Source organism: Conger conger, chromosome 3, assembly GCF_963514075.1.
Source record: "Conger conger chromosome 3, fConCon1.1, whole genome shotgun sequence".
Lineage (NCBI taxonomy): Eukaryota > Metazoa > Chordata > Actinopteri > Anguilliformes > Congridae > Conger > Conger conger.
Window position 1 is genome coordinate 26,518,204 of NC_083762.1, and position 27,856 is coordinate 26,546,059.

Here is a 27,856-nt window from a genome sequence, read left to right on the forward strand (position 1 = left end):
TTGACACATCTATTTGCTGAAATCCGACAGTTTTGCCTCAGCAGCTAAAAACTAAAATTGATGCTTGAAAATGGATTGGAAAAGGGTGCTGCAATCACTGTAACATACTGTATATGATTACTATAGAAGGCATGGCTTTGTGAGAGGAAAGGAGGCCTCACAACACAGCCACACAGGCAGTAATTGGAAGTGTCTGGGTCTTCCCTGCCCCTTCAGGCGGCCTGACCTTTGTGCTTTGACTGCATGCTTTATGTTGTAATATTTGGATTTGTTTAGCTGTTTTTTGGCAGGCCAACCGCAACCCAGCAGCCACTGCTTGTATCCCAGCCTGCTCTCCCCTCAGCCTGTCTATGTCTGGCCCAGAGTGTAAAACACAACTGGAATGTCTCATTCGCTATTCTGGACTCCCAGGCTTGCCAGCTGGGAAGTGATGGTCGATTCATATGCATTCGCCTCTCCCACACTGACCCCAACCGCGAGCCCTTTTGGGAAATTGGATAGACCACAGACGCAGTGAGGTCAGCTCAATTTAGACGACAAAGTTAAATCTACAGGTTGTGACCCTAATGTCTTAGTATTAGTATTACTGTTCATTGCCTAAACCCATAAGAATGCTGCACTTATGTAAGCCCCCCTGGATAACAGCATCTGCTAAATGCCTAGATGTAAATGTAAAACACAGAGTATCATAAAACTACTGTTGAGACTTGGGGTGCACCCCCCCCCCCCCAAAGCACAGGGAAGTCTAGTCAAGTGATTTCTAACAATTGTACACCTCTCTGTGGGTAAAAGGTGATGGTCATTTCAAATGCTCACAAAGTAGTAACTCAGACATTCCATGAGTAAAATTTGCAGTAGTTCTTTATTTACAAAAGTAGAGTGGACAGTTTGTCTTCCCTTTGTACTTTCAGCTTTAGTCAGACAGTGAGAAACCAGAGATAGATATAAGAGGGAGGACAGCTCAGAAAGTGCTGTTGCAGGTGATTGAACCCCCGTCTGCACAGGGGACACCCTACAGACTGCACCACATTCCCCACTTGTACTATTATGATCAAAACTGCATATTAAAAATGACTGCACACTTTAACTCTTTGGCTACAAAATGAACATTTTATTTTGAAATGGCAGACCTGTTTCAAAGCACTTTTCAACAAAATCCAAACAGTACTGTATGTTACAAATGGTGTGTGTTATTGTACTATGGGAAACAACCAACCAACCAACCAAAAAAAAAAAAACCACACACATACACAAAACAAATGACATGAACTAGACTTCTGAAATATTTGTTGCCAAAATAGCACTTCGGAATCATCTTAAACACCATGCAAACATGCTACAGGTAAATGGGAAGAAAATACCATGTACATTTTTTTTTAGGTCTGTTCCAAATTACAATGGGACATGAAATGACAAACAGAAGAGTCACCTCAGGTGTATGAGCATTCAAACAAAATTATGAATTAAGCTTCATGTAATATTAACAAAGCCTTGACTAAATGCCTTAAGCCAAATGCATTGGCTTAAGCACCACACCCTTCTCACATCAAATGGCCAAAAAGGCTTTTTTCTATCTGAAATTAGGCTTTGATACACAAAAACAATCATACAAATGCATCTACCAAAATATTTGCTGGTTTATTTAGCTTTACATTTACAACAAGGTATAGACTCATTACCTGCTGAATTTTCAAGTGTAAGAATATATTCCTTAGCAAAAGGAACTACTTTTTGAAACTTTATTGGTTTAAATTCTTCAGACTTTTTTTCCTTTTACAATGAGTTACTGAGCACGAGAAATTGTTCTTCTGGTATTACTTCTCAAAACCTTCTGGAACAGATCATCTAGAAGACAAAATGTGTGACAAAGACATTAAATAATTTGCTATCCAGCACAATAAATATATGTTATAATGTCATACACAGAGAATTAGGACTCTTAACTCACATACCATTGCCAGGCTTCAAAGAAAGAGGCTGACTTTGGCTGATTAAAATTTTAGTCACACCATATTAGTGATTCAGTACATGTAAAACTGTCAGTCATAGTGTCATCAGCATGACAGCTCTATGGCAGCCCTTCATTATGTAAGAAGATGAAAAGGAACAATTACCCTTTCTAACAGCCTGTCTGTGAGTCTGTAAGAAAAGAAAAAAGGTTATGTTAAAGTAAGCAGAACAGGGCAAAACTTCACTGGCAAAACTTTCATATCAAAGCTGCCTGTTTTATAATTCATGTCTGACTACCTCCCTTGTTAAAAGTTTTTCTTGGCGAATAAAATATAAAACCCTTTGGATTTCAGCAATAATAATTCATGGACTGCAGACATGACTAAGAATACTCTCGTCTCACGACTAAAGAAAAAAGCTGAACTGAATGCTATGATTACAGATCTATGAAATTATTTCAACAGAAGTATCATGTGTTCATGTGTAGTCAGACCTGGGTCAAATACAGATACTAATGAAATATTTGTATTAGAAAATTCTGTTTTTTGTATTTGAAGTATTAAACTGGCATAGACAAATAATTTATATTTTAAATATTCAAATACTTCTAATTGACGTATTGGGGATATATTGATCATGGGGGGGCCATGACCATGGGGCTTAACATGAAAGACAGCCTAAAATCTGAGTACATTAACAAGGCCATTTAAAGGATATCATGCAGGGATAAAATCAACTGCATCTTGCCACTATCACAAGATGGAACTCCAGGTCAAAATGATTAGCTCTGTTCCAGAGCTTGATGAAACAAAGTTGGACCAGTTGGAAGAGATCTATTCATGTGAAGAATGTTCTTTGTGAAGCTGTTAATGATAATGCCCTTAAGACTATGAGCATGTTGGTATATTGTATCTTCAAAGGGGGGTTGAAGAATATAATCCAAACCCCACGTGTACACCCAATAACAGATCTTCTGCAATTCTGGAAAACCCACACGACTGCATATCCAACATTTGCCAAACTAGGTGTTCGTGTGGTTTTTCTATGCACCTTTTCTATTCAAATGGCAATGTGCATTTCCCCATACAATATATTTACATTATGTATTATATTTTATATATCAAGTATCAAGTATGGCCAAACTTACAAAATTACCTTTCACATCTTTGTGGCAATGGCAAATAAAATAATGAAATGGGGTAAAGGTACTGAGAGTATTTGCAATACATCCATGAAATCAAATACTAAGTAATTGTACATGCCTTCGTTCAAATATTTGCTTCATATTAGTTTTCAAATAATTCAACTAAATGGATTTCCAAATGCAATCAATCAAATAATTTTATTTATAATGTCTGTTTGTAGTTTGTAGGATTGTTATTTTTTCAACGATAGCCTATACATGAATAATTTAAATAAAAACACCTAAATTAACAGAGATTAGTTTCTGCATAACATTTCAACCAAAAATCTGGTTTTCAGAGCATTGATTGTTATTGTGAGGGCAAAACAAAAATAACAACTTCAAACATTCTTAGTAAAGTTTTGTCAGTTACAGTCAAAACTTGTTCATACAGGGGGACAAATCTAATCTAATCGAATCTAATTATCTAATCGAATCTAATTATCTAATCGAATCTAATCATTTTAAATGTGAGAAATCCCTGCTGGTTGCTGATTTTCTGTCCTGTTCTGTCTGCAATTTATAGAAACAAATGACCTGTTCAGTCAGTTACTTGCACAAAACCATCCTTAAATAATTGACCTTAGAATTTTTATGACTTTTTTGCACTTTAACAATGAAGACAGTTAAGATTCTTCTCACATATAGTGTCGGGTGTGTGTAATGACTTACTCTCACAATGGAAGTTCGTGTGAACACCGTCCTCGATGTCTGTGTCTCATCACTCAAGACCTTAGGAGCTGAGAGAGAAGGAAACCATGAAGCTGTAATAGCATCCTGATTGCATTGCACTGAGCTAGCCGTATCATCATGGTGACAATGTGTCAGAGCTGACAGTCTTACGCAGAGCCCGGATAACTGAGCCCACGGCATGGATGACTCCATTGGTGGCCATCAAGTCAGCCTGAGTTACAGGGACCTTGTTGACATACACGGTGTAGTTCTTCTGAAAGAATGCAAAGAGGCAGGGTTCCAGGTTAGAAATCCAGGTTTCTTTTCAGAGCGTCAAACCTACTGTAAAAGTCAATCACAATAGGTATACTTAAAATTGTACACTGACATTAACTTAAACTCTTGTGTTTCCCCGGAAGAATTCTGAATAAATACATCCATGAATAAATTAATAAACCTATAAATAACACGCTGTGTTTGCCAAGAAATTACATGTATAATGATATCATGTTCATACTGTATTGTAAGTCTATTTCACGTTTAATTGTATACTAGTATCAGTATGTACACTCATTGAGCACTTTATTAGGTATCTTTATAGATTTATAAAGATTCTCTTCTGCATACCACAGTTGTATTGAGTGTCTGGCCCAGTCTGGCCCTTCTTATCTGACCTTTCTCGTTAACAATGCATTTTTGCCCGCAGAACTTCTGCTCACTCAATGTTTTTTGTTTTTCCATTCTCTTCTTGGCTGATTTTTTTTGCATTGATACATTTTGAAAGGATGGGCCAAGGACATTTTGAGGAAGGGGGGAGCAGAGTAACACTTAAAATACAGAAATGACATGCCTTCAGCTGGGGGAATTACTCATGCCAACTCCTCTCCCCCCCAGTTTACCCACCAAGCTCAGCTCCAGCCTCTCTCCCTCCAGGGGCTTTATCCTGCCGTGGGACCCCACCCCGCCACTGACCAGAATCTCATCTCCTACGTGGTACTTCAGAAGGCTCGCCAGCTGGCTAGGGTTACCTACAGTAGGCAATACCAAAAGGAATTACAAAATCACTTAATGACAGGTGAGGCTAACCTCAGATTCACCATTTCGACAAAAAGGTGGTGGCAGCTGTAAGAAATAAGAAAGTTGCAGGCTTTTGCATGACAAGGCAAATAAAAGGATTAAAAGAAAACCCACATTTCTGAGAATTAGTTTCTTTTCCCACATTTTTTGGAGCAATCTCCATAACACTATGTATTTCAGCTGTCCTTTTAATTATTACTTGTATTTTGATTTAATCTACTATAATGTAATCTTTTACTGGAAGTAACATGATAAGCATGTTTATACTGCCAGACCACAGTTTCCACATACTTTTGTGTGTTTATATACAGTTTACACACAAATAAATACACGTATCTCGACCACAGAATATTTGTGGAAAGAACTACCAGTCCAATTGATATGAAAAAAACAGTTTATGTACTATTACAAATGATCAAAAAAAGCATTCAAGCATATCTGAAACATTTCTGAATTCTCAAAATAATATGACTTCATAAACACTGAAGAAGGCATTTAACCTAAAACATGCCCCTGTACCTCTTCAAAGAAAAATATAAAAGGTAAAAAAATACTTTTCTTGTGACTGCGACACATTCCTCTTTTTGATTGGGGACCTGTCATAATAAAATACAGCTAGCTGCATCTGTTTCAAGGGATGCAAGTAAGATAAGGTTTCTTTGCGATTAACCATTCCCAGTTGGGGGTCTTAGATCAGCAGAGCTAATAATAATTATCATCCATCCTTTCTCTCAGGATGAATGTCATTATTCATTTTGGGAAACAAAGAAACCCAGATCACTTCAGACTTCAGCACTGAATGGAAAAGCTGAGATTTTTGTTTGAGTGCATCTGGTTTGTAGCAGAAAAGGTAACTGTGGGGGCAGCCTTGGCAAGTGTGAGCAACAGTGGTTTGGAAAGACACAACAAAAGAGGTCTTTAATGGCAGCTGTTTGGCTGCAACTAGCTATGACTCTCATTCATGCTGCTGTCCATGCGGCATCCAGCAGAGTTCCTGGGTGAGGTAATGACATGTATGGTGGAAAGCTTCTGCAAATGGAAGAGATAAAAAAGCCCCAAGGTACAGAGTCACTGACAACATCAGTCTAAGGTAGCAGCTGTATACTGTATTACCGGTGATGTCAGCATTTGCTGGACTGGGACACCTCTCAAGGCTGTTGCTAGTGTTATGGATGAAAATTATTTTCTTGCTATTGTGTGATACCAAGCCAAGTCTGGCAAGGATTAGGCAATTCAGCAAGTTCAAACTAAAATATACTGTATTTGGGATTTTGAAGCACAGCCTGTTGATTAAGAGTGCTTAACAACCAGACAATGAGTCAAACATGACTGTGCGTTATAAGTCAAATTAGGATTCGTTTGCTGAATATCCAAAGATCCAATTGTGTGGGGGAAGGACAGAGCCAAGGGAGTCTATTCCAAATGTGTTTCCATTTAAGACAACACTTGTGGGTCTCTGTATCTGCACAACAGGAAAGACATGACGGAGTCATCTGAGGTCATTCGCACCATAGGGCTGACAGACACTACTTTCCAAGTGCAAAACGGAAGTGCCGCTGTTACAGCATGTGAATGAAGCATATTATCAATATGACTGAATTGTAAACTAAGAGGTACATTCAGAATTGGGTGTAATTCTCCAATGTATTTAGTTTCTAATACAGCAGATTCTGTTGGCTGTGCTGTTTCCCTGGATTCCCTGAAAAGTAGGCAGCAAATTCAATAAGGGTAAGGTAAGTGCACTATAAATAGTATGCATCAATCACAGTTGGTGTGGTTCTGTTACTTGTTACCTACATAATCCATGATTGCAGGAGCCCTACTCTGTTCCCTACCAGTAAGGTGACTGTCTTAATCCCTATTTTATTATCCCTGGACAAATTGAAACCATGCCAAGAAGAACTGAGCCAGCCTCTCAAACACACAGCTATTTGTAGCAGTCATTACCCATGAGTGTGTTGAGTTCATCTGCAGGCATGGCGCTGAAGGCTTCATTGGTTGGGGCAAAGACGGTGTAGGTCCCAGCCTGGTTCATCATCTCTGTCAGCCCGGCTGTCTGAATGGCTCCCACCAGGGTGCTGAAAACAGGAAACGGGTCACTGCACTCAGGCAAGGCCACCTCAGGACACACAAGGTCTTAACAGGAGAACGATGGAAGGGTGGGGGAGCATCTAGCTGGAGAACCACAGGACCATGTGAGGTCAGAGAACTGAACTGTTACAGCATGCCACTAGAGTTAAATCTGAGAGTGGGCTAGGTTCATGCTGCGGCAGCAATAATGACAGCTCTGTTGTCTCTTGGTCTTCCAAAACATTTAAGTACCGTTCCAAACACATCCCATTGAGTGTTTTAGGAGTTTTAAGCTTCAAACATATTAGTCCACCTGTGAGGGATCAGGCTTGGTGTATGAGGCTAATTGTACTTCAGTATACCTTTCTATCAGGTCATATTACCTTGTGACTTTACTGCGGTAATAATGTGCCCCTACCTGAAACGGTTATCTCCCTTGAGCACGTCCATCACTGTGCCGACAGGCGGGGTAAGGAGTTTATCTACGATAAACATGGTGGCAAAACGGCCAGTCTTGTCATGGGCGGCAATGCAGACATTCTCGATGCATAGATTCTGTAGGTGAGGAAGAGTGCAAGCCAGTGAGACCCCTGTGGGCTTCTGTGTGGCAAAAGGCAAGAGATATGTGACACCAGATAGAATTTGTGGGTGGTCTGAAGTTTCAAGTAGGGTATGTCTGCAAACCGGAGACTTCACGTGGGCAAAGTATCTGTCACTACACATATCATACATATCATAGAGGTATGTAATACCATATTGTGCAAAATCCTTATAGAAGATAGATCATCAAATGACAATGATGAATATAAAATAAGTATAAGATGAGTATAAAATCCCAAAATACCATATTGTGGGAAATCCTGATATTAGAGAATAGATAATCAAATGACAATGATGGCAAGGACAAAAGACATAACAGAAACTTAGCGAACCTTAGGGCATCATTTAGATTTTGCTAATACCAATACTAAATTCATACTTTTTAAATGGTACCGGTGCCTAAACAGTGTGTGTCTTTTTTATTGCAAAGCCACAGAAATTTGACAATGTAATTATTTTATGCTACTTCATCATTATGATGTTAGCTAGCTTGCTAACCGTACCTTCTGTCACTGATCGAATTGACACTGATTGAACGCTCAAAAAAAAAAAACTCCCTCACCAGCCCCCAGCCCAGGTTTCCTGCCATAGTGACTCGAAAAACTAGAGCCAAAGATTAATCTTGTTTGAATGGACACCTTACTCATGGGCACACCAGCGCGGTTTGAATGAAATCTGTACATTCAAACTGCGCTGGTGTGCCCATGAGTAAGGTAGTTAATCAGAACTTCTTCAGAATAAACATCCAGCTCAATAAACAGATCACATGCTAAATATTAGCAATGTAGGTGGCCCAGCAGACTAGTCCTGCCAAGTGCATAAATACTTCCGGTTTGGGCACAAGCAGACTCACGTTGCGGTAGACAAACACCCTGAGCTTCAGCCCATCCATGGTCTCCAGCACCTGGCCATGGTACAGGCTCTTGGAGGACAGCTGCCCCTTCACAATGTGGTGAGACAGCAGTGTCTTCATTTCTTCAGTGATTGCTGTACCGACCTCTGCAGAGAACAGTTATGCCTCTGTTAATATAGTGGCAGGCTTTCAAAAAATAAAGCCAGTAGTTTATCGTGGAAACATTATTTACCTAATTGACTATATTTCCTACTGAACATTGACCAAGGAAAATAAAAGTTTGGTTTCTTTGGAAAGGCATGATAGAGATTTTATTTGACAGGCCATTCAGTAAACCATACTTCCATATGTCCAAACAAATGCTTTACCTGGGTTCTATTTTCTCATATACTGTTCATATACTAAGTAAGAAGTAAGATATAGTAAGAATCAAAAGATAGCAACTGAGCATAGATAGGCAACTTGATGCACTCACCATTGAAAGCATCATTCTGAGGTGCAAGCATTGTCACTGATTCAGAGCCAGTCAGGTGGGATTCCAGGCCACCCTCAATGAACATCATGGTTGCCGTTGAAACAGTGGATCCCTGAGCCAGCTCCAACAGGGTCTTGGCTTTAAGGTAAATAGATCAAGAATTCATGTTTTCCTCACTAAATGCTCCATTACTGCTAAGAAACAACACTTCAAATAAGAACTTCATGGGTTAGAATAGCAGGTGATGTAATACTGTTGAACATTAAGGCAAATGCTAATTGCTCTAGGAAATAACAAAATGTATAAATGAACAATATGTCAAGTGCAAGCAATGCTAGCTGTCCTCGACGAAGCTGTCTGCTAAGATAAATAAGATAGTAATACTATGTGCTGCCAACAATGTTTATTCCCACGTGTTTCTCAAATTTTGGAATTGTGTTTTGCGGGGTGTCCTGCGGAATGGCGCACCTGAGTCAGGGATAAGGAGCTCATTGATGTAGTGGACTACGCCATTTGTTCCCAGTTGGTCCTTCGTGGTGATGATGGCCTTGCCATTGAGGGTCATCTCGTTGCCATCACAGCCAACCTCCAGCACAGTGCCCTGCAGTGTCTCCAGTGGTGTCCCGGCCACAACTGACTCTGAGCACTGCATGTTCTTCAGGATGTGGTAGTTCAGAAGGTCTGGTGATTTAGAAGGTGATCACCAGAGGGCAATCTCTGTTTATACCGCTCAGCTGGTACTGCTTTCCCACACTCACAAATACATAACTCTTTAGCACATACCTTGCAGTTACTACAAAATGCTACCAGCCTCTTATGTGGACATGCAAAACAACTTGCCAGTCCCTTACACAAACATGCATTATCCATCTCAGGGTTTTAACTCATGGAGGTCAGCCTGTTTTAAAGCTGTTTTTGGGTCCACTCTACCTTTCAACGCCACGGGGTCTCCCAGAATTCTGTTCAGTGTCTCGGGGGGGATCTTCTCAAAGGCCTCATTTGTTGGTGCAAATACTGTATAGTGGCCGTCGCTTTCCAGCAAGGTAGTCAGACCAGCAGCAGCAACAGCAGTCTGAGACAGAAACACACCATTACAAACACACCTTTAGACGACTCTCAGCTTCTTAGCAAAGTGAGCAAATGAGGCATCTTACAGAGGTATTGCTTCCTGTGCCCATAAGGCTATGATCTCCCATCATTCATTTCAACTGTACTGTATGGGACATTGTATAGGGAGATGTATGAAGTGTGATGAGATTTCTCCACTCACTCGCAGTGTCTCCAGGTCATCGTCGGTGTCGAGGAACGTGTGGATGTTGTTGGTGATGGCAGTGATGACACGGTCAACTACGTGCACAATCCCGTTGGTGGCATGTTGGTCCGTCTTCACCAGACGGGCGCAATTCACAGTGATGATCTTCAAAAGGAAACAGCAGAAAGGAAACCAATTTAGATTTAATCTACTGAAAACTGCAGTAGTGTGCGCTTCCAAGAGCCCTGTTCAACAAAACAATCTATGACTTCAAATTCTTAATATATTCTTGGATGTGATCAAGAGAGACAGCGTAACACAGAAATTGGAGGCTTAAGACAGCTATATGCACACATGTTTCGGGTTTCTTGTAAAATGCACACCGTCAAGCGCAGGGTCCCTTTCCTTACGAAAGGAAATTAAAAGCTCAGTGGTTACGGACAAAAGGAAACTGTGGAGGTTTTACTTTGGCTGAGCTGAGCTGTGGTAGATTAATCTTACACAGAAATGTAAAACCGACAATGGGCATCACTTACCCCATTGGGATAGTGGTGAATATGAACATCAAAGTCCTGGTACATGGAGGGGTAGGCCGTGCCGTGCTTGAGGTCATCAGAGGTCAGACGTTTGTTGACCATGTGGTAGTGGAGGGCATTGAGCAGCTCAATGTTGACATTGCTCACCAGGGCATCCAGTATTTCCTAAAGAGCGGGAAACGGCAGCAACTTCATCAAAACTTTCACCTTGAACGTAGTTGTATCTAGCACCTAGTCCCCCAGATCACCATCAGTCTGTTTTGAAAGGTGTCCTGTGTAATGCATGTTATTTTGTCACTGCCTGCAACACTTTCAGTCGTCTGGCTGTGGGAACTCACAGTTGGCAGGGCAGCCCAAGCGTCATTGCTAGGAGCGAAGAAGGTAAAGCTGCCCGGTCCCTCAATCTCTGCCTGCAGTTCAGCCCTCTGAGAGTACATCTTGGTGGTGGTGGCTCCAACCACACCCAGGGTGTTGTAGATGTTGACCAATGGCAGAGCTGTGAGAGAAAGACAGCAGCAAAACCCATTATGGGAGAGCGCCAAGGAAAACTGTGTTGCTCTCAGAGGGAAACTTCTAGACATTTGTTTCATCAAAGTTTATACAATGAATTTTTTATGGCTATATTTATGGGCTGGAAATGCCATTTCATAGCCAGCTCTGAATGTTGCGGCCCACAGTCATGATTTTGTGTGTTTCTAAGAGATTAGAGCAATCCATTTTACGCAAGCATAAAACCAAGTATAATGTCAGTGAAAAAAGTTTAGGATACAACACCATTCGGGACAACTGTAGGCATGGAGCAGAATGCCACAGCTTTAAACAAGATGCAACCATCTCTGAAGCCTTTTAGGATAAAATCACTGATGTGATTCTGTTTGGCTGACTAAATTAATTCTCACCTAAAACTATCTCTAATTGACAAGGCCTTGGATTGCTTTCTGAGTGTTTAGTGTGATAGAAAAGTAGCCTTATTGTACACTTTACTTATAGCAGTTCCCTGCCTTGACAGGAACTGGGAATATCTGCATTATGACGTATGTTACAATTCATGAGATGGTTGCTGTAGCAACTAGCATCAACCCCACTGGCCTGGCACTGAGTGACGCGCTTTTACCTGCAGGACAGCCCTTCTCCCCAGGAACCTTCTCATAGCCGGGGCAACACTCATAGGTGATCACCCTGTAAAATACAATAACACAGCTGTTTACTGTTTGATCTTGATCCTGTGGCTCCAACGGTGTCCTGTGGCTTAGAAAAATGTAACTTAATGTAACAAAAAAATGTGCATGAACCTTTACACATAGGTGGAAAATCTGTGTTCAGAAAGTAAAAGTTCAAAAAGAACGAATTAAGTAAATCAGCTGGCTGAGTAGGGCAGAAGAAACACACAGCAGGACTTTCAGTTTCTGAGCCCTGGAATTTCATTTCACACTTTCACACTGCCTCCAGCCTCTGTAGCATCGTGTGGGGAAAACAATGCTGGTGGATGCTCAATTCCTACATAAATGGCCTTGCATGATAACCACCACATAACCCGACTATGGTGCTCATTCTTGTAAATATCTCCACCATAAATCTGCACCAGGTTCCAGCATTTTGCAGGGGGCTGTAAAAACCTATTTCCTCTGAGGCCCAAAGGAATCCAGAGGCACAGAGCTGGCAATGTGGAGACCCCAGAGAGGACATTGCAGGGCCAAAATGGACTACAATTCAAACACTGGATCCTGCCAATAAAAACACAAGAAAAATTCTTCAGAGCGACCGACCAGACTAAGGTGTGCTCACTCAGCTACCAAATGAAACTTAAGTTTTCCAGCGGGAAACTTATTTCAGTCACCAGAAAGTACACATTATATTCCCACAAGCATCTCAACCATGTTGATCCACCTTTATCATCACCACCGTAAGCTTTACCAATGTCAGTAGTTGCAAAGGTTCAGTACTGCATGCAGCCAATGACCCTTGGAAGGTGAGACATGCTCTGGGAAATGTAGAGGGCAAAGTTCCACACACAAATTATGGCAGCTTCACTCTTACTTGAAGTTGAGAGATGACTATAAATTGTGACATTGTCAAATTGAACATGAACAAGCAGTGGCTTCCTTGAGAGATTTATTACCATGAAAACATTTTCAGTCCTCTTGTTATAACAGTTTTGAGTGAATTCAACTGGGCACATCTCTCAGGCACTCTATAAATTACACCAAGCTACTGGAGATTTGTTTATAAAGTAAATGTGACCTAGAGTCTGTAGTCATTGGACCAGAAGCAATCATAATAACATCTGATGCTCCTATCTGTGATAAAAGGGCTCGAAAGAGTTACATAACCATTTGCTTTATTTTTCACTTGTTCAAAAATATGATACAATTACTGTAAATATACTTGTTTTGCTGTGCAATATAAACATTCACTGAAATTCAGGAAAGGTGAACTTTCATATACAGCAAAAAAAAACAATAATTGAAAGAATAGTTTTCCAATAAGAGCTGTGAGGGAAAAAAAAAAAAAGTCATTAAACAAGCAGGCATGCAGCAAAAAAAGAAGCACCAAAGAGTCCCAGGCCAGTTTTATAACATTCAACCACTCTGACACCAGGGCAGACTGGGTCTTTTTCTCCCAGGCTAAAATGATTAAACTTTCAAAAGCTGACACAGAGCAGATTAAATGTGGCATAACATTGAGATGAATAAGGAATTGACCCTTGTAAAAAAAAACCAGTTTTCACTTTCATTACCGTTTTTGCACTCTGGCACATAATGTATTCATTATTCATTGAATCACAGAAAATCCAGTAAGTCTATTTTCTTGTCTGTGTCTCGGAAGCCCCAGTTCCCAAAAGGCTTTTTTTAAACCAGGGGTTAAAAAAAAACAAAAAAAACTCTATCTCTCGAAGCAAGCCATTTCTCCATTTTCTTTTTTTTTGGCTGTAGTACTCTAGCTTGAAATTAGACAATGTACGATTGGGAACTCTTTACCTCTTATTTTTCCCAGGTGGGTTAGTTAATGTTGAAAGTGGACCTGCTTTATATTTCCAATTGCAAACCATCCTTTCTTGTTAATAGGAAACTTTGCACACAAATGCTCGTATACTGTACATATCCTCCCCTTTCAAGCCTTGCAGTAATCAAATTACCACAAGATGACTTTGGCGCTCAATCAAAGGGATCAGTCAAAGTCATAGCAACAGTTGACAAACCCAAAGGCATATTGTCACTAAGGGGGAGGCACTGCATTAGTAAACTATAGTTTCAGTGTTTTTGAAGTATATCTTGTGATTTTTGAACTACATGGAGTTTGCTGCATTACATCAGGGCTGCAGGAACAAAAGCCTGGCATTCCTTTCGCTTTTGAATTCCGCCTGCTTCAGTCTGACTGCAGGCTAATCACCCATGAAGAGAGGGATACAGATAGCATAAGGATGGCAGGACTGCACTTGTCTCATTGAACAAGAGTGAGTCTGGGTGATCGACATACCTGCTTCAGACTGTGCTTTGCACAAAGCATTCTTCTCTGTTATTTTCCCTGCCCTCTTACTGGTGCCCCTAGTGGCATGTGGCTGCTGTCTTCACTCTTGTCGTGTTTAGTTATCTTCTTTCTTTGATTGTATGACTAGAGGCACCTATTGAAAAGGAGCCCTGTGCTGGCTTACTCTGGGTTCCATGCTGCCTGTGTTTCTGTTTTTCTTTTGTGAATTTAACCATTTATTTTTGTTCAAACTTTTGGTTTTTCATGCTTTATGTTAATATTTCACGTTCCCTAATGCAGTGACTGTGCAGCTCAAGAGGAGGCATTGTTCAGTGAAAATGAGTAGTGGTTGGCATGATATGTGCAAAAGAGTAATCATGCTTGTCTTCATTCTCCTGAATTGGAAAATGATGTGACAAGAATAGGATGTGCCTGCAATCAGACCTGGGTCAAATACATAATTGCCTTGGATTCAAATACTTTTGTGAGCTTGACTGATCTTGCCTGTTGTAACTGCGCCAACCAAAAGGACCAGAACATGGAATTTGCACTTTTTGAGAGTATTTCATGGGCTTCCTAATACACCAGACAAGCTCAATAATTAGTACAGAAAAGTATTCCAACCCAAAACAATGATGTATTTGACCCAGGTCTGCTTACAATTGGGCATTCAGATTATTTTTCATGACATGTTATCTTGTAAATATAACTGTGCAGTACATTTCCACAAGCCTTAACCATGCAGGAGATTATGCGATTTAAATACATTTAATTAATATATTGCTCAGTAGTCAATATATACTGTATTTGCTTTTGCCATCTTGTATTGGGTTCATTGTTCAGTCAGGTGAATAAAAGTCAACAGGAAAAAATGGTGAGTTAATACTGAGCAAAATGTCCACATTAAAGACAAATGTCTTTCCACATTATTCCTGCTGGTTTAGTCTGTCCAGCACACTGAATTGACCTTCGTGTGACCTAAGTAAATCTAGTCCAATTTGTCTATTTGTTTTAAGAGTTTACAGCATAGCCTTTGCTTGTTTAAAAATTCCATTCTGGATGGAAGACCTGAAAAAGAGACAGCTATATATAAAGGGGGAGACGGTCGCACACTGTGTGCTTAGGAGTGGCCCGGATCTCACCTGGAGATCACCTGATCCTATACAATAGTGCACTAAGGTACAGCTATGCCAAAAACACAGCTGTACATTGCATTGCATTGAGAGATTAAAAAAACACTCTGAAATCAGATGTGTCACATCATTGGGGATTAAGTCAGGCGAAGATCACAAACTATTGCAGATACCCACAAATAAGACTGAGACAATTATCTTGAATCTCATAAAAATAAAGCTTGAAGAGGAAATTGTAATTGTAGGACACTGCCTCATTCTTTGAATCCCATTACAAAACCAGATATCTACCCATAACACAATATTTAATACCCTGACATATTCTGTGCTGCATATTGTTCAAATAATTTGATAATATATTGAGTTCATATTATTGCTGATATTTATACATATTATAAACGACTGAGCTTAAAGATTAATTGAGGAAAAAGGAAAAAAGGAACAACAAAGGCATAGGATTTCCTCGGACTTCAGCCAGCGTACCCCTGTGCAGCTTTAAGTAATCAGCGGGTATTAGCCTCAGAGCGAAGCAAACAGTAACTCAAAACAGAGAGTTTTTGACTTTCAGAGATGGGGTAACCCTGCAGAACACAGAGACACTCCACATGAGACCAAGCTGATTACTAAAACAGATGGTAACTCAACACCTATTTGTCCTCTGCCAGCATAAACAGAGATAGTAGCCATGGATATCTGACAAAATAAACAGTTTGTCCTGCATAATTCAAGCACTGTGTATGTTGAGCCTTCCAAGTGGCATGGTAATCTGTCGATCAGAGGCATGGCCAAAGCAATTATTATGATGAGGGTCATTATGGGTTCATTTAAGAATTTATCTGCATAATGCATTCACATTTCCCCCTTTATTCATCATGTACAGATTGTGTGCTTTGGTAGAAATTCACTTCAATGAAAAAATATCAAATTACTTTGGATGCTGGGGCAAGGAAGCAGGGGATGTGCAAATGCTGCCAGACCCACTCATTTAAGGGAGGAAATCAAGTTTTAAAACAGTTTGAAACATGTAATTCATCTATAAATTAACTGTCTCCATACAATTCTTCCCAAATAAGTTAAAATAACATTGCACTCCAAAATTCCCCACCACCAGCACCGTGGAATACTTTATTTAAGTAAATATCTGCAAGCTGATGCATTGTAAGTTGATCTGCAACTGATTTCAAGAACATTAATGCTGCCATCTGGAAACAATGACATAATGCCTCTCATTCTTACCCATTGCATCAGAAGCAATTTACTGTTGGACTGAAGAGACATTGTGGAGCCCACAGTTCAGTCCCTAAGCATCTTGTGGTCCGCATCATTCAAAGCAACAGAAACCATGAACAATGTGGAAATACGCAGTCACAGATATGGGCTTCAATTGTCTGCACTTTACAGCTTTGTTACATTTTTTGTTCGAAATCAGATGAGCAGACTGACTCTGTCCCACCCAGGTGAAGGGACTGTGGTGTTGGTATTAGGTTGGTAACCGGGTGCCATCACTGGATGCTGTCAGTGGGAAAAGCAGCTGATGCTCGTGGTTAAACAGGGGAATGGGACTGGATTTAGTTTGGTCCTGTGCCTTCCAGGAAACATGATGAAAAAGGGGGGATGGGAGTCAAACAGACCAGGACTTCATAACACTCCCCAGCCCATTTTAGCAACCAAAACAAACAGCACAGCAAAAGACTAAATCAACCAGAGAATGCATTTCCCATAAAAATGAAAGAAAAAAGATAGGAACTGCATTTTTAAATGTGGCGCACAGCAGTAGACCAGAGACAAACTCAGCTATTTTAAAAGAAGCCTTCCTTTGCATATTTTGGGATTTCAATTTAGGACACCCCACTGTGCTGAAGTATGTGGCACCATGGAGGAAAAGGACAGCCCTTGCAGCTAATTACCATCAAAGCCCACCCAGCAGCCGAGGGGAGGTCGGTGGAGGTTCAGGCTCCGGTGTGCACAGCCCCCGTCTCCCCTTAAGTGACCCCCCCAATGGGCAGGCCACACAGAGATTGGGATTGTTAGCTCCTTTTTCAGAAGGCCGGCCAGTCAGACGTCTCCGTGCTCTTATAGTCCCAGTGGATGTCAGCACACCATATCAAATTTGTGCTGGTGAAGTTTTAATTCATTGTTCTTACAAAGCCTGGTCCTCCGGTGCATCCTTTTTGGTTATTATTAGACAAAGTCACTGACACATGTTGAGCCTCAGAGATTTTGAAAGCCTTAACATAAACTGCCATCAGGGCTCATGGTTAAGGCAGCTGTAACATTCCATTTGGAAGAGACTCCTCAGACCATATGAATGATCTGTTTGTGTTTGGGGTTATTACCCTGCCGAAAACTCCCTCACTAAAACGGTCATTTCCTGCAAGAAACCAGCAAGCCACTGCAACTTTCAGCTCCTCTCTATTACTGTCAAAATAATCACTATGAAAGCAGTACAGTCATGCATTTTGTTTCAAGCACAGCACAAACGTGTCTATAAAAGGCACTTCTGAAACATAGCTTGGTTTATATGTCTGTTCTTACAATTTTCACATGTATTTAAAAGCCATAATACAATATTCCCGATTGCACAAGAAATTGTTGAGTGGGAGAACTATTTTTCTTGCACAGAAAAAAACTACAAAGTGGCGCATAGGGAAAACAGATTCTCTCCAGTAAGAAAACTGCTTTTTCAATCAGATTTCAGACCGATATCAGACAGGTTAAAGCAATTTTTATGGATGTTCAATGTTATGGTAAATGAGTAATCTTTGCAGGATATTCAAAGGTATTGGGACAGTGACACAATTTTTGGTTCTGTACTCCAGCACATTGTACTTGAAATAAAACAATTCATATGATGTTAAGATGCAGACTGTCAGCTTTAATCCTGCAGCTGCAGTCACATTCTCAATAAAATCAAGTAAGCCTGTGCCAGTGGCAGCCATACATGCCCCAGGCCAAAACTACCTCCACCATGTTTGACAGATGAGGAGGGTGCTTTGGATCATGAATAGTTCCTTTCTTTCCATCTTTCTACACTTTCCATGACTTTGATATAGGTTAATACTTGTCACATCATGCCAATATCCGAGAGTGTTCTTGATCTGTTCAACAGTTGAAAATGGGTTTATCTTCACAATTGAAAGTATTCTTCAGTCATCCACTACAGTGGTCGTCTGTGGTCTCCCAGGTCCTTTTCTATAGGCAAGCTCACCATTACATTCTTGCTAGCAAACAATGTATTAACAGTATACTATTTTTACCATTGCTGTCCCGTGTTTACAATCAAAGAAGTCACCCCCTCCATCTTCAATCCCACCCACTCACCCTGAGTACCTGACTTTCCATCTACATAGCTAGCTGGATATCTAGAGGTATCGTTACTTACAGGTCTAACAGAAAACACACAACTTTTTATCCCCTTTGTGATCTTCAGCTCTCGCAATTGAGGAAAAGCACTTCAAAGGTTGGCAGGTTTTTGAACAAGCCCTGTTGGTTTGTTGTTTTGCTTCGCTGTATTTATGCTTCTTCACCTCCGCCATTGCAGTAGCTAGCTACAAAAGCTCTGCTGAAACCAGAACCTTTAATTTAGTTCATCTCAGTCTAAAGTAACTATATCCAGTCATTCCATCACTTCCTGTTTCACTAGAGTATGAAAAATGAGGCAACAAGCATGCAAAATCCCTTTGGCAACCATCAGCATGGGAAAAGCCATTCTGTAATCTCAGTCTCCACCCTTAAATCCCATAAAAAACCTGTGGTCTGAACTGAAGAGGTGATTCTGTTTCTGAAAAGTTCTGCAAACCAGGAGAGCCAATATTTGTGGAATCAGATTTTTTAGGAAATAACTTATTCATTTGAAAAAAAAAAAGTGACATGGGTTGATTTAACTGAATCATTATAAAGTGCACTCCTTGTTGTAAACACGTTTTTTTCAATGGTGCCAATACTTCTGGAGCCCACTGTATGTGGTCCTCATGTGGAGAGTCAACAGCAATAAACTTCAAATGCAAATTCCAGGCCTATTGTAGACTCAACTCAAGACCTTTTGTTAGCTTTCTCGTGATTAAACTAAAGATGTAAAGACACAGCTGGCCAAGAAACAGTTGAGCAGCCAAATGTCCCATTACTTTTGCTCCCCTAAAAAGGGAGGACCCTGTCTAGAAGGAGTTGTAATTCCAAAACAGATCACCCAATATGGATGGAAATTCTCTCAAATTAAAGCTGACAGTGATTGTTTTATTTCAACAATCCAGTATTGCTTTTGGGCCAAATTATTAGAGTTTCTGTCTACATGTTATCTCTTGTCTTTTATCTGGACCCTGAGTCTGAAATAAAGTTTGAATGAATTAATGAATACACATTACAAACTCAAACTTTGTTTGAACAGCTACCCCTCAGCCTCATGTCTCAAGGGGTCTTGATGACAAATGTTATCCTGAAAATAATGGGAGTGATTTAACTACCATACTAAGTGGGATTATCTCTGAATTGACTGGTTCAAGGACAAGCTCAGAGTCTATTTTTGTAACTCTGCCGAGAACCGTCCTCACATGCCCAGAAGTGGCTGATGATGCCGAAAACAATCTCCAAATAAGAACATACAAAGAATATCATACAGATATAAAATCAGATTTAAGTTATTTTATCCTTCTCCCTTTTGAACAGTCTATAGCCCAACATGCTGGTTTGAATATTATAACTACAATAATTATGCATACATCAGGTCAAGTAAATTACTTCCATAAATTATGTTGATGGGAGAATTACTCGAAAACTGAAAATACAGGCAGAAAAATGCTATTAATCCTGTATATTGTTGCACTGTTTGCAGTGCCTTTGCCCTTTCATGCCTGCAGCACAGATTCTGCTGGAGGGGTGGCTTAAGTGAACAGAAGCTCCTTTGGATACCAGGTGATTGATGCCTTTTTGCAGTTTCATACGAGAGCAGCTTTGAGGGTGCATGTCAAAGCCCTGCTCAGGCAAAGATTTGAGGACAAACCCAAAATCCTTTAAATCTGCCAGAGTTTTAATCAACAACAGTATTAATCTAAGGTGATTCAGTGCCAGACACCAATCAATCAGAGGAGTTGTGCTTACAATACAGTCATACAGTACATCTCATTCACATCAATTTCTTTATAAATTCCCCACACACCGCAATTATATTCAGTGCCAAGAAAGCTCGGATTCATTTCAACAGAATTAATTCATGTCATCTGTACCTGATTACTGAAAATAATGCATTTACCATATACAGTTTAATAGATGGTGAATACATGGCTGCTCTGCATGTCTATTCCCATAGCAAATACTCCTGTCTCCTGTGAGATTTCTCAGAACAATGATCTGAGTTCCATTTGCTCTGACTGATTCTTTCATGTCTGTGGAATGCTAGGCCCACTGACTTTAACTATAATACTGTGGTTCCCTGCGGAGACCTTAAAACCAGTGTCAATCAAACTAGTGCTACCATCCTGCTTGCCAATGCATTCATGTTTAGCCTGCCTTCCCTGAAATCCTTTGCTCTAGATTAATGTTTAATCAGACTGGGTGGATCAATTAAGCTGCGCTTCACAATTAAAGGCACATGAATTCAATTACAGTCCTTTCTCTCCTTGTGCTGAAAAAGTAGAACTTCGAAAATTGCAAATACAAATTCAAATTACAAATTCATTAATGCTGATGTTATACTTTGAAGCACTGCAAATGTTGAAAATGAATTTGAATACTAAATACATGAATAAAATGAAAAAAATCATAGTCATAAAAAATATGACTGTTTGAAAGCCGCCAAATGAGGGAAATGTCTAACCAAACATTTTCAAATGGTTTGAGATTGTTAACAACATTTCAATTTTCCTATGCCAGGTTAGGAAAAAAATCCCAAGGATTTTGCAAGACCTCAACATGGCATTTACTCAAAATCACTGATGTAATGAAATCCTACTGAATTTCTGCCTGAATATTCCACAGTACACCACTGTTCACATGAGGCATTAACACAGAAGGGTAGAGTCAGTTGGTGGGACTGCACTTTGTGGCTTCTCTGAAATTATACTGTACACAGGACAATTACTGTATGAAGTGGTTATGACTGAAATGACAGATGTACAGAAAGATACAGCTAAGATTACTACAGTTCAATAGTAGTGAGAAGGTACCCATTTCCACCTTACTAGGCAGATATGTCAAAATCAGCTTATCTTGTCGACAAACATGATGTTAGATGAAAATATGTTTTCCATGACTGTAAACGAATGTCTTTAAAATATATGTACTTGAGATGTGATCAACAGACCATTCATTAGTATTAGTAAAACTCACCATTCCATGCAATGTCATCCATATCTTTGAATATGGTTATGTAAAAAATAATATGATATTACATAATAACAATAACAATGATTTCCAGAAGTTTTATATGAGGTGGTACAAATGCTGTTCAAAGCTCCCAGGTCTAACTCAGCTTTTTATGGCTAAATGTTAGCTGGATTTTCTACTTCATGTGATGAAAATCTGAACAGTAAGCATATTTTAGAACATCAAATCCCATGATAGAAAAAATCACTTTCAAAATGACATAATGGGCATTCTGATTCTAATGTAATGGCACCCACTTAAAACACCAAAGCCAGTCATGAATGAGCAATGGGCAAGTGACTACCTAATGAATTCAGGTCTTGGGCCACAGCATTTGTTTAGAAATGTGCAACAAAATGTAGAACCTGCTTAAAGAGAAGGGATTTTATGGTTCATCACAGGGCTTGTAAACCAGACTAGCGAACAGCTGCACAGGGCTTTGTGTTTTGACATGTTTTAAACACCAAAGTGTCCACCAGCAGACCAATAAGTACAGTTGTTCAAACAGTGGTAACATGGGGAAGGATCAGTGCTTTCAACCCTGCACTGCTGTGTGCACACCCCATTGGGGCACTATAACCAATGAACTGAAGCATTGTGAATCTGATCAATGGACAGGGTTCTGGAGAGGGATTTGGGACACAGGCAAATAATCACAAAATGTCTCTCTAAATTGTACAGCCAAACACTAGGTGTCCAAAAACTTTGGCCAACTACAAAGGCAATTTTCTAAACATTGAGATACAACAAAATGGAAAACTGAGTATTCATCTATATGGGGAAAGTTGTTCATCCCAGAGCATTATGCTAAAGGACAAAGATGTAACGGCATTTGTGAAGAGAGTCAATAATGTTAAAATATGAGCTGAACTAACCATTAACATGTCATCACACTTATTTATTAATGCATTCTGGGTATTGCATCATATGCTGGACTGCCATTAAGATGCTTAAATAACCAGATATCCTTGTAGTATATCCTATACTTCAATTTGGCCTCACACCAGTTAGAATACCCCAGAGCATTTGGGTTTAATGGTTTTTCCTTTTCCTGGAAAGGGAAATGCTTTGCGGGGTTTCCTGTGTGTATGCAATTGGCCACAGGTGGTAAAAAACGCTGTTAACATCCTTGTATCAAGAGGCCAAGCATTTCACTCACTAAAACTTTCACAAGGTGACTTTCTCATCACTTGTTAAGTCTACCATCTTGTCTACTCAAGACAGAGGCATAAAAATGTCTGTGCTGTGCAACAAAAGACTCTCAGTTCATGTCCAGCCATCAGAAGCAATGCATGTTCAATTAATCACCATAGGTCCTGCTATGCTGGGAAATTGTGGGAAATTTGTTTTAATTGGAGGAATAACATGATAAATCAGATCCTTGGAACTAGGAAAGGCAACTGAATAACTGTTTCTTTCTGCTAACCACCATCGTCCTGAAACTATTCAACATTTCAGCAACTGAATGAGACTGTTCCAATAGCAGTCAGCTGTTTCAGGCAAACATAATTATGTAGCCTGTTCAGATTCTATACCTCAAGCCTTTATTGGCAAAAGCTCATATACAGTTGGCTGTAAACCTACTACTCTAGCAGCCTAGAGATGAAAGAAGATATTGAAACTTCCAGCACAGTATTACACAGCTCTCTTGAACTCTTTAAAAAACAAAAACACTTTTCAATGAATATCTTGGAGAGGCTGCAAAGCATTCTCAGTCTAAATGTCATGAAACAATAAATGATTTATTGAAAAGTGATAAACCACAGAAACATCTCCGTGGATTTAGAAAGCCTTTAATTTACAGTCTAAATGAAAGGTTCAAGTTTCTTTGTATAAACTTACCATGAAAGTATAACATAATACATGATAACACTGCTGTCATTAGAAACCAATATGGCAAAAGACTCATGTTGCACAAATAGCATGCTAATGTCTGTTGTCAGAAGAATAATCTGGAGGTTTCCTTATAATTTGGCATGCTGCATTATCTAAGTAGCCTATATTACAGTTATGCCCACAGGGTATCCTGAGTTCGTAATACAGCGATACTCCATTATTTTGAGAGGTGTTATCCTAAGTATATTCTGAAACTGTTTACAGAAGCAAAGAAAAATACAGAAATCTTTTTTTTTTTTTTTTAAATGAAAAAAAAAACGAACTCACGTTGATTTGCCGCAGATTTTGCGATGATACCATTGCTTGCAATTGGTGAAGTACTTCTTATCAGTGCCTGGGATTGTCTGCATCGCGCATACATTGGGGCTAAGGGTAAGAGACAAAAAACTGTTTTTTTTTGTGGCAGTGTAAAAAAGCTATTTATTTAAGTTACTCGACTGAATCTCAGTTGCGCCCACTAAACTGGTGATAATATAGCTGGCTGATTTCATTAGCATTATAGGCTTGAGCGCTTGTCTAGATTTTGTTAATCATTGCTTTCCAAATATATAACCACACATAGAGCGCCTTGGTTAATAAATGTATATTAACAATACCCATTAAATATGTTTTCCTTATAACAGTCACTGCACAATAAATTAGCCTTACGAAACTGTTAGCATACAGGAAATTCTTTTTCGCGCAAAAAACTGTTCCTCAAACATTATAGTTTGTTCAACTAAATATCGAGAGCTTCATACCCATGTTGCCTTCCCCTAATTCTGCTATGCTGAAGAACTGCTTTATAGGGTGTTTTCGCGACACAGAGCGTCGCAATTACAGCCAGAGCCAAAGTCAGCAAAGTAAAATGCTTCATTTTGTTCCGTTTCCAGGTAAACTACCGCCTAAGATCCAGAAAGGCTCCTAGGAGTTGAGGGTTCGGCGACGCTTGGTGCTTTAATATATATGGGCAGTTCTTTTAGGTTTGGGAGGGGCTTGAGAGGAAGAGCAATTTGAGATATTAGCGCGTTACACGAACTCCACCACAGTTCATAATTTAGCTCTCAACTCATTTCGAAAGATTCATATTTAATATTTTTACTCGCCGGTACTAGGTGGAAATGTTACAGCAGCAGAACAAAATGCAACTGAAAATTTAGGTGAACAATGTCTGCTTTGTTCACGATTATATTAAACCGAGTTTAGATACTAAAATAGTGAAAGTTGCAGATTATTATTGTTACTATTATTTGTATTAAATTGTAGTATAGAAGCAGCTGTCGCAGTAGCAGTTGCATAGCTGGATCAGATTATTTGTATGGTCAGCTGATCAAGATGGAGTCTATAATTATCCTTATTATCCTTATTATTAATATATTTTTGTAGTTTCAGTAATAACATAATGATGGTAATAATATGTTTAATCACAGGGATGATCAGCAATGCATTACGTTGTTCTGAGCTCATTGAGGAAAGTGTGGCAGTTAGGGGTTTGGGACTCCTTTGGAATGCAATTTCATAGGTGGTCCTTCCTGTTGTGTTGCAGCTTCAGGAATGTCATCCCTCAGTTTTTTTCTTTTCATGTTTAATTTTAAAATAAAAAAGTTGTGACCGTGTGCCAATGGTCAGAACCACAGGAGTGGTCTCCCCTACTTACAATCATTTTTGGACAGGGTTTTATATTCCAATACTTAGCATTTACACCAATCCTTCGGCTGCTAAATTGCACAGCTGGCCTACTGAGAATTCTAGTATGCTGTTAGGCTGAAATAAGTCATCAAGGGTTTATCTGGTCATGTTGACTGATTGAAAGTCACTAACTTTTGGTACAACAAGGCGTGTATATGAGAAGGGTGTAATTTGTGACAAAGCTTGATGAATTTTGTTCTCAAAGCACTTGGTATGATGAATGCTTGATTCAGTGCTGATGTGACATACTGATACGATTCTAAAATCAAGGTATTGTCAGTCATTGTGTAATTTCTGAATAATATAACGTAAAGGGAAAGGAGAGAAAATCTAGATTTTTTTCAGTTGTAATCCAAGTGCCTGTGAACCATGGGTTCTCTGTCAAATGCCTCCATTTTCCAATATATGTCTGTGATGGAGATTCTAATCATTCCTGGAGGGTTCTTGGCAAAGGGACTCATGCATAATTTTACTTCAGGCTTGTGCAGGGCAAGGAATTCTCTTAAGCGTTTCCAACAGGAGTGTCAGAAAGGTCCAGAGGAAAGATATTGCATCATGAGTTAAAGCAAGAATATAAGTATCAAATTGTTTTCCCCCGTGAGTAAATTCATTACAATGGAAAAAAGTGGGGAGCAAAGTGTATTTTATTCAGTGGTCACATTGTGTTGTCTTTCTACGGCCTGTGCTTCTACAAACTAGAATCAATATGCTCATGAAATGTATTGATTCGTATGTTACTTTTGATAAAAGCATGTGCTAAAAAGTGTATAAATATATACTATATGAGTATATATTTATATGTACATTACAGGCATTTGGCAGACGCTCTTATCCAGAGTGACATAAAGTTGATTAGACTAAGCAGGAGACAATCTTCCCCTGGGTTAAGGGCCTTGCTCAAGGGCCCAACAGCTGTGCAGATCTTATTGTGGCTACACCGGGGATCAAACCACCTTAACCATTAATCATAATAATAATAAAAAGGAACAAAACTATGCGTGCAAATGTAAGTGGTCAGGCATACAATGGCATGGTTTGATCCCACTTTATTTTGTTGTGAAAAATAAGATACCTGACCACACACATATGGGAATAATGCCTATGCTTCACTTATGGACCAGCAACCACCAAGCAGCAGGTAGTGCCGTGCCACTTCTTTATACATTTGCATTCAAGTACATGTGTATAGCAATCTGTCTCAACTACGGCAAGTATCAAATAAAAATAATTAACGCACTGGGTAATAGCAATATTTCCAAAAAAGTACAAGGCTGCTCCTTATGTGAGACACCACTGTTTACAACAATAATGCTGGACCAGGTGCATAATATAAATGTATGAATCAGGTGTAGTTAACCTGTGTTTCTCTTAATTGTAGTGTGACCTAAAACCCCGCCCATGGTGTTTTGTTTGCATTCAATTCTCCAATACATATTACTGTATGTGAAAAGATATATAAAATCAGAAAAAAATAAATCCATTAAAACTTTACACCATTTGTGTGCTAATTATTATTATTTTTTTAAATTTAACAATTAACTAGTATGTGTTTGTGCAACACATTATTTTCATGAATACATAGCAAATAGTAAGTTTTGTTGTCGCTTGTAAAACTTTTGATTGGATTGTAAATACATTTTTAACATTTACTCAACACTGTGAAAACAACACTGTTTGTTAAGAGATACATTCCACAACAATCAAATACACATTGTGAGCTGAAACAAAAATAGCTTAAATTACAAAATGTGAAATACAAAACTACAATACGCTGTATATTTGTACATTATTTCCAAGGAAATAACTCCAGTCCCACAAAATGTGTGAAATGTTAGAAAAGCTCACTTCGCTGGATAGCCAGCTGCTTGCCGACTTATTAACAGAGTTACCATATACCCCCAAGCAGCTGACCTTTTTTACTTGCGAGCAGGTTATCTTATTCATTAGCTTCCTTACGTGAAAGATTAGTTGAATACCCTTAAGCGACATTTAGCTAGCTAAGTCCAGAAAATACTTGTAAAAGCATTGGCCTAATTTAAGCAGGTTTCAATTGGAATTGAGTTTCCATTTTACAGAATCACTAACTTAGTGCTCAGGATTTAATAGCAGTTTAATATTAGAACAGATTTCATGCGGCATTATGCATTTAGGGATTCAGTTGTGTTGTCTGTACTACTACATAGCAGCTGTATTAAAAAATATATAAAAATATACAATTAAAAATCATTCCAAAAACAATGTTGGCTGTGCACATAGACAAGTGTTGTCAAGTCAAACTCTCAAGAGGGGCAGGGTTTGGAGTATACAGTTAACAAAAAATAGCAGTAAAAAATCAGTAACCTGATGAGCCACTGTTAGTAGTAGTGATATTTCTGCATGGCAAATAATTTACTCGCAGATGTAGTAGTGTAATAGAAAAACAACAGACCCAACTGTCATGACATGCACGCTGCTTGTTCTGAGTATTGACTTATTCATTGAAAGGGGCGTGTTCAAAATAATAGCATTGCGGAGTTTAATTAGAGAATTCATTTATTCTGTGAAAAAACAGGTGTCATTAATTGTCCTTTATTAAGGAAGAAGAGAAGCAAATGTTTCACACATTGTCATAAAATATATTTCCTTCTGATTTGCTAAGTAAAATGGGCCGTTCCAAACATTAAAAA

The 27,856-nt window shown here is 39.2% G+C and overlaps 1 protein-coding gene across 1 annotated transcript; it reads right to left on the minus strand.

The window, feature by feature from the left end:
• Positions 1 to 843: 843 nt before the first annotated feature.
• tgfbi (transforming growth factor, beta-induced) lies at positions 844 to 24,448 on the minus strand. The gene is made up of 17 exons (XM_061234605.1): positions 24,263 to 24,448; positions 23,790 to 23,888; positions 11,783 to 11,847; positions 11,007 to 11,164; positions 10,669 to 10,833; positions 10,151 to 10,297; positions 9,811 to 9,952; positions 9,349 to 9,561; positions 8,881 to 9,018; positions 8,406 to 8,551; positions 7,371 to 7,507; positions 6,830 to 6,960; positions 4,709 to 4,833; positions 3,977 to 4,079; positions 3,806 to 3,873; positions 2,115 to 2,139; positions 844 to 1,845 (listed from the first exon to the last, which is right to left on the minus strand). Exons 1-17 carry the CDS (start codon positions 24,376 to 24,378, stop codon positions 1,784 to 1,786), a joined length of 2,040 nt encoding a protein of 679 aa, XP_061090589.1. The 5' UTR covers positions 24,379 to 24,448; the 3' UTR covers positions 844 to 1,783.
• Between the last annotated feature and the right edge of the window lie 3,408 nt (positions 24,449 to 27,856).

Bases quoted from the DNA above. Each gene is read 5' to 3' on its own strand.
- tgfbi (XM_061234605.1), bottom strand. From the start codon at position 24,378: ATGAAGCATTTTACTTTGCTGACTTTGGCTCTGGCTGTAATTGCGACG. The intron at 23,889-24,262 runs GTATGAAGCTCT...TCTTACCCTTAG, and splicing joins ATTAGGGGAAGGCAACATGG to CCCCAATGTATGCGCGATGC. The intron at 4,834-6,829 runs GTAATGACTGCT...TGCCTACTGTAG, and splicing joins TGAACTCAACACACTCATGG to GTAACCCTAGCCAGCTGGCG.